The 7592-nt window shown below is 48.3% G+C and overlaps 1 protein-coding gene across 2 annotated transcripts; it reads right to left on the bottom strand.

Moving 5' to 3' along the window:
• Positions 1-794: 794 nt before the first annotated feature.
• On the bottom strand, positions 795-3188 carry PYY (peptide YY). 2 transcript variants are annotated; one of them, XM_027841169.1, is made up of 4 exons: positions 3103-3188; positions 2058-2245; positions 1614-1697; positions 795-1006 (listed from the first exon to the last, which is right to left on the bottom strand). In XM_027841169.1, exons 2-4 carry the CDS (start codon positions 2240-2242, stop codon positions 982-984), a joined length of 294 nt encoding a protein of 97 aa, XP_027696970.1. In that variant the 5' UTR covers positions 2243-2245; positions 3103-3188; the 3' UTR covers positions 795-981. The 2 variants fall into 2 exon arrangements, with proteins under 2 accessions (XP_027696970.1, XP_027696966.1); XM_027841165.1 differs by lacking the exon at positions 3103-3188 and having other exon boundaries at positions 2058-2401.
• Between the last annotated feature and the right edge of the window lie 4404 nt (positions 3189-7592).

A 7592-nucleotide genomic window follows, 5' to 3' on the forward strand; every position in this document is an offset into this window, starting at 1 on the left:
CCACGCAGCCCCGATTTCATCTCAGTCTCATCTCTGCCCCGCACCCCCAACTCCCAGGGATCTGTTGACATTCCTTCCCCCTCCTAGTCCCATAGCTCCTCTTATTCTCTAACCAGGCATTCCATCCCCCATCCCCCATCCCCTCCAAACCTTTGGAAAGCTCTTCCCTTATAGGCTTGGAGCACTCTCCGTTACTCTCTCCATCCTCCCCTCCTCCAGGAAGGCTCTCCAACTCTACTTACCCCACTTTGCCTCCCTTCAATCCCTTCCCCATTCGCCCAGCCTTGATTTCCAGAATTTTATTTTACTGGAGAACCTGTCCTTGCCTCTCATTTCCTGACATCTGGGCATATGTCTTCTCAGTCAAAGGAAGAGTTCACCGAGGTCAGGATCTGTGTGTATACAATCAGGCTGACAGCTCTCAGAAGGAAGAAATAGTGTGTGTAGCTGTTAGAGTGGGACCTAGATGGGGAAGGAGGAGGGACAGTATCTGCTCTTACCAGAGGAGAGAGCTCTATCTCCCCTTTACACAGATTTCCCCCCTCCTTCCTGCTTTGAGAGCCAGCTCTGCACACAAGGGGTGCTGAATGTCACTGATCAGCTGACTGACTGAGGGCAACCTCAACTTTCTCTACTTGGAACTGAGTCCACTCCTTCAGCCTGCTTCAGCCTGTTGACCTCAGACTTCTCTGAAATCTATCTCCTCCAGCACAGGGAGCCAAAGACCAAGTGAGAAGGACCAGTGGAAGGCACAAAAGGGAGACAGACACATTGTTTCCATGAAACTTGCTTTTTATTAAGGAACGAGGAAGCAGTCATCTATAGCCCTTCTGCAGGTGCAGAGGTGGAGGACTTAGAGCTCGCCAAACTGGAAGCCCACAGGTGCTGCCCCAAAAGTGGGAGGATAAGAGGTTCAGCAGACTCCTGGCCTTGTGGGAAGTTCTCTGGTATGCAAATGAGATCAATCAGAAGGTGGAACTATCACCACACAAAAGGCTCTTCTGACCTGGAAGGGAGGAGGAAGAGGGAGTATGCTTCCCAGCCAAGGTTTAGGGGATGTATGTACAACCTGGAGAGGATGGGGAGACTCCTTTATGAAGGGATGAGCTGATCAGAGACGAACAGTTTTGATTACCATCTGAGACTGGCCAAAGGAGGAGATCAGGGTATAAGGAGGAGGCAAGAGCCAGCAGGGCAGAAATACAGAATCCTGGTCTTGGGGAAAGGAAAAATGGAGAAAAGAGGTGAGGATCATAAAGTGAAGGCAGAGGATTGACTCTCTCTAATTCCTAGAAGGGACCACGTTTTAGCCTTATATCTCCTCTGTTGCTTAGCACAGGGCATTCCACAGTGTAGTTACTTAATGATAGCTCCTAGAACCAATGGATGAATAAATAGTCTAGAAAACCACAGGAGTCGGTCAGAGGCCAACGGGGAAAAGAAGGCACCAGTCGTTCAGCAAACCTACATGAAGCCTGTCTTGTGGCAAGGGCCTGTGCTAAGCGCCAAAGACAACTATACAAGACTCTGCTGTCAAGGAACTGATAATCTAATAGATGGTGGTTGGGGGAGGGGAGAAGTAAAGCGGGTCTAGGAGGAAGGGGTGAATTCACCCAGACTTGCTGTACTGGTTTCCGCTGCTGTCCGGAAAGAGACTCTCAGCTAGCCGGACTTCGGTAGTGTCCCTCTTCCCATACCTAGAGGCAGAGCAAGAAGAACAAGAGGAGAGGGGAGGGAGTCAGCGCTGGTCCCGCCCCTTGCTCTCGTTTTCACGGTGAGAGGGTTGGTGGTGCTACCCTGGCTAGAGATCTTGGGGGACTGTCGGTGCCCCAGAGCCCAAGAGTGACGGGTGAGAGTTGAGGTTAATGAAGAGATACTGGAGGTGGCCTCAAAATATGTCCCGCCCTGTCCCATCCGCCCACTATTCCTTCCTCCCTGGCGGGCAGGAGAGAAGCCGAGCAAAGGCGTGGAGTGCCCCCGGGGCGTGTAACACACACACACACACACACACACACACACACACACATATCCCTGGGTACAGAGCTTCGGATCCTCACCGCTGCCTGGTGACCAAATTGAGATACTGCCGAAGGGCAGCGTAGTACCGACTGAGCTCCTCCCGGGAAGCGTTCTCACTCGGGGGCTTAGGCTTCGAGGGGTAACCCTCCACCAGAGCCCCTAGGCAGGCCAGCAGAGCCAGTAGCGCTGCAGTCGAGATCGTCCATGGCTTCCGAATAGTCATCACCTGCAGAGGGAGAGGGAAGGGGTAACCTCAGTCTCCCCACCACATCTCTCCCTTCACCTTCCCAACTTTCCTCCCCATTCACTCTCTCCAAGACCCCCAGGAACAGCCAAAGGATTTTAGGATTCAGAGCTGGAAGGGACCTTAGAGTCCAACCTTCTCATTTTACAGAAGAGCCAGCTGAGGCTCAGAGAGAACTAATTTGCCCAGGGTCACACAGGTAATAACAAACACTTATGCACACTTAGGAACAGACACCTAAGTACATTCACAAACACACCCACATTGGGTATTTTCCCAATTCCAGATTGTACACTTGAGTGGTGTGGGAATCAACTTACTGGCCCACCTCCCCATCACTCCCCTGGCTCTTCCTTACCCTCCACCTACAGAAGCCTTGTTATCAGAAGGAAGGAGGGGACCCTGTGAGAAAAGAGCCAGCCAGAGGCTTGGTTAAGGCATTCTTCTGCCCTTCTTACCACAACCTTGCCAGCCCCAGATACCACTCTTCTTATTCCCTCCTCACACCAGACATGGCAAGACCCTCAGATTTAGGGAGCTCTAAGAGGACCATCTAGATCCTTTAGCCCCAGACCACCCTACCCTCTATTAAAGACTCCCCTCCTCTTGCCCCTGTTTGGTTAATGGGGGAGTCTCAGACCCAAGTGCCCTCCTCAGTCCCAGTTCCTCTCATTACTCTCCTGGTCTCCTAACTCTCAGAGCTAAGTGCTCCAAGTCTCCTGCCATCCCACTGTCAGTTTTCTTCACTTCCTTGAAGATAGTGGTCTCCTTCCACCACCCCTTCCTGCTGCCCCCAAACCCTCCCTTGCTTGTACCTTGTTTAATTAATTAATACTCACAGTATTAATATGGGAGGTTGGGAGCAAGAAGGAGATAAAGTAAGAATGGAGTTAGTTTAGGGATTTTAGCTGTTTGCTGGGTCCAGCTGACTCCCTCCTGGGTTCTTTCCTCCTGGGGCTTATATTACTGCCTGGGAGGGAGGGGAGGGAAAAGGAGAGGGCAATTAAGAGAGGGGGAGGGGAAAGGAGGGGGTGATAAAGAGAGGGAGAGGTCCCTCCCTCCCTGTTTAACAAGATCCTGGCTTCTTCACTGGCACTGAGGAAGGTGCTGTTGCTACCTCCTTAGGAACTGGTGTGGGTTAGATTGATAGAGACGAGGACAAGGATCCCTCTGGAGAGGAGGCCCCATTCTCATCCTATCTACTCCACTCAGGTGAACAAAGAAAGGACCAGGTGTGGTAAGGGTTTAGAATCTATAGGATGTGCACACTGCTTTGAATTCATGCCAAATTTGCCTCTCCCACCTGCTGTCCATCTAGACATTTCTGTGATCAGTAATAACTCCCTTCCCAGAAAGATCTCAACCCATCAGAGTAGAAGAAGGGACCAGACTAGCTGGCTTCTAAGGTCTCATTCTAACATTTATTCAGCATCCTTGCATGGGGAAAGGAGAGAGAATAGAGACTCCTTTGGAAAGGGGGGGGGGCAGTGTTTTAGATATATATATATATATATATATATATACATATATTTGCTTTTTGGTGAGGCAATCAGGGTTAAGTGACTTGCCCAGGTCACACAGCTAGTAAGTGTCATGTGTCTGAGGCCACATTTGAACTCGGGTCCTCCTGACTCCAAGGCTGCAGCTCTATCCACTGTGGCACCTAGCTGCCCCATGGGGGGGCCAGTTAGAGGTATCAGCTGAAGCATGGAAAAAGGAAAATCTCTTTTACATTGAGGTTGGGCACTGGACTGAATAACTTTTGGGCCCCATGACTTCACCTGGAAAGGAAGAAGAGCCAGGTTATCAGGCCTAAAGACCCTTGCAAAGTCCTCTCTCCAAAAGGAAACAAGGGGCAGCTAGGTTGCACAGTGGATAGAACACTGGCCCTGAAGTCAGGAAGACCTGAGTTCAAATCCGGCCTCAGACCAAACACTTGACATGCACTAGCTGTGTGACTTTGGGCAAGTCACTTAACCCCAATTGCCTCACTCAAAATAAAAAATAAAAAACAAATAAAAAAAACAAAAGGAAACAAGTATTTATTACCTTACCAGGCAGTGTGCTAAGTGCTTCACAAATACTAGCTCATTTGATCCTCATGAAGGAAGTAAATGCTAGTATTATCTCCACTTTACAGTTAAGGAAACTGAGGCAGAAAGAGTTTAAGTGACTTGCCCAGCTTACCCTGTAAATGTCTGAGGCTAGATTTGAACTTGGGTAGCCCTAACTCCAGGTCTAGCGCTCTATCCACTGTATCACTTAGACTCCTCTACCTCTACATATACTAGGATATGTATAGGACACACATATATAGGAAACTTTACAAGTTTCCATTGCCAGAAATAGTTGCATCTTGGCTGACACTGGGGCCAGTCAGGTACAAGCCAGGCAAAGGGGGCCAAAGAGGCTATCAGTGATTGGAATCCTGCCTGACCAGCCATTCAAGACCACCTTCCTGAGAAATGGTGAGGTTTTGTTGAAACTCTCCAACTTCAAGAACAATCTTTATTATGTCAAAAATGTCTCAGGTCAATACCCAGGAACTGTCCAAATCCTTGGATGTTTCCCTCAAGACCTGTTTTTAAGGAATAGTTCCCCAAGGTGAGTCTGGGTTGGAACAAATCCCAGAACAACACATTGTCCCTTGGCTTAGGCTGGGATAGGGAAGATCTTACACATTAACCCTTCAGGTTCAAATACAGCAGTGGAAAGTGATAAGCACTCAGATCCTTGGGCTATCTCCCAAGTCTCATGAAAAATAAAAGATGACTCCCTCCAGCCCCTCACTTCACTTCCCAATCCTTCCCATTTTACTTTGGGGTCTGAAAACAAGAATTACACCAGGAATGTTCAGGAGATCATGTCACCATTAGACCAATGGCATCACACTAACAGAAGCCTGGACCCTGATATCCCAGTTTCTAGATAAGACTGTGCCGGCCGCGCCATGCACTCTCCTCCTATAAGGAGCAGGCTGCCAGAGTCATACTTAGCAGTCTTCAGTGCCTACCCAGATAAACACACAGAGACGAGCCAACCAGGAGGTGCCAACACCCGAGTTTTATTTAGAGGCCATCACAGCAAGGCCAAGCAGGAAGGCCATAGCAAGAGAGCAGGAGCAAAGAGAGAGCGTGCTCTGACCAGGACGTTCCTTAAGTACCTACTTAGCCCCTCCTCCTCAGCCCGCCTACTAGTCATTGATTGTAGGATCAGATACCAGAAGGGGATGTCTGGGTTTAGCGCACCAAGGGAGAGGAAGTGACGCAGGAGGCTAGGACCGGATACAGGAAGGAGGTGTCCGGGATTAGTGCATAGACAAAGAGAGAGTATGTGATACCCAGATACCAGGAGGAGGCGTCTGGGGTCAGTGCTACACAAAGGGAAGGTACGTGACCCAGGAAGTCAGGAAGGACACAGGAAGGAGACGTCTGGGGTTGACGTTGCACTTAGGGAGGGATTAAGCAAAGGGAACTCGTCCTCTGCTGTCTCGCTCCCACATGGCACAGCCCCCTGCCTCAGGAGCACGTGCTCTGGCTACTTCCTAGTATCCTGTTCTTTCCCCAGCTTATCACAGCTCACATAGCACTGCCCGCTGCCTCAGGAGCATGAGCTCCGGTTACTTCTCCGTATCCAGCCCATCCCAGTTCACCACAACTCCGCCTAGTACAGCCCCTGCCTCGGGAGCGTGAGCTCCGGTTACTTCCTAATACCCAGTTCCTACCCTATCTTGCCACAACTCTCACTTGGCAGTAGCCAACATCAGACAGTCCCTCACATAAGACCATCCCACCTGTGTGGAGAAGACAGATGGCAAATTCAGCACCTTCAACAGCTACTTTGGACCCATGGAAGATTTGGAGAAGGTGGGTGACACAGGTCACATAGGTATGTATCTGCTTGCTACCAAAGCAGCCAGTGGATTTCTAGAAGGTATATAATGATTACATGGAAAATAATTAATTAAGTTTTCCATTTTCCATTCTGCTAGGACATGCTGTATACAGAACCAGAGTCCTAGCTAATAGAAAGGGACAGAGTCAAGCTAACAGACTGAGAGAGATCAAGATAAAGACAGGGAGAAGCTAGATGGGGCAGTGGATAGAGACTGGCCCTGGACTCATAGAAGACCTGAGTTCAAATCTGGCCTCAGACAATTGACAGTTACTAGCTGTGTGACCCTGGGCAAGTCACTTCACCCCATTGCCTAGAGAAAAAAAAAAGATAAAGGCAGAAAGTGAAAGAGACAGAGACAGTGAGACAGATAAAATGAACAGAACTAATAGATTGAAAGAAAGGGAGAGCAGAAACTAAGTACCAATTGTTAGAGAAATGGAGAATGAGATAAGGATTTCAATGGAATTAACAAACAGAATTTTAAAAAATCAAGAGATAGTGAAACATATCAGGAGCAAGGTAGGTATTACACACACATAGAAGGAGAAACAGTGACTGAAATATAGAATCATATCTGGAACATATCTGAAGTGAGACTTTAACTGGGGTCTTCCTGACTCTAGGCCCAGTGCTCTGTCCACTGTGTCACCAGTCACATGGCTTGGGAGGAGAAAGTGAGGCTGGTGACTTTGCACAGCCCTGCCTCACAAATCCAATTCCCTCCCAAGTCATGGTATCACCTTCCTGATGTCATAGTCCTCTTGGAGAATGAAGGACAAACAAAAACAATAACAATCTGCCTCATCAAAAGAGATCAATGAACACAAAATAAAAATTTTTAAAGAGCAGTAGAAAAACAAGTTTCCATCTACTCTGTATCCATATATTGTCAACTCCAATACTCATCAGAATGTTAAGTTATTGAGGGCAAGAATTCTTTTTTTTTTTGCTCTTCCCTTGTCCCTTGGCACTTAGCACAGTGTCTGGCACATAAGAAACACTTAATAAAAGCTTGTTTGTTGATTGACAAAACTAACTTAGTAATTAAGTCTCAGAGAAGCTCGGTGATTCATCCTTGGTCACACAGCTAGCAAGGGTCAGAAGGGGATTTCCTGATTCCAAGTCTAGCACTCTCTCTGCTAAGCTGTGCTGGACTATCCAATTGGCCTGACTCAACTCTTTTTAAAGTTATAGTTGGCTTTGGTGGGATTCACCTTTAAAATATCGCTGTGTATTGTAAGGTCCCAAGTAGGGCCAGTACATTAGAGGAGCTGATAGGAGGATAGAAGAATGACCTGGACCAGATGGAGAAGCAGTGTCTACAGGGCAGAGCCATGAAAAGACCTATTAGGTTTCTGTTTTTTGTAAAAATCAGGGCAGGCAGGTGGTGAGAGGGCACTGTGTAGGTGGTGACTGGCACGCCATACAGCAA

Source organism: Vombatus ursinus, unplaced genomic scaffold (assembly GCF_900497805.2).
Source record: "Vombatus ursinus unplaced genomic scaffold, bare-nosed wombat genome assembly UNPS02004712.1, whole genome shotgun sequence".
NCBI classification, from domain to species: Eukaryota; Metazoa; Chordata; class Mammalia; order Diprotodontia; family Vombatidae; genus Vombatus; species Vombatus ursinus.

Excerpts from the sequence above, each read along its gene's own strand:
- PYY (XM_027841169.1), bottom strand. The coding sequence starts at position 2,242 with ATGACTATTCGGAAGCCATGGACGATCTCGACTGCAGCGCTACTGGCT. Across the intron at positions 1,698-2,057 it reads AATTTGGTCACCAGGCAGCG|GTATGGGAAGAGGGACACTA; the intron begins GTGAGGATCCGA and ends CTCTGCCTCTAG. Across the intron at positions 1,007-1,613 it reads AACCAGTACAGCAAGTCTGG|GTCAGAAGAGCCTTTTGTGT; the intron begins GTGAATTCACCC and ends CCTCCCTTCCAG.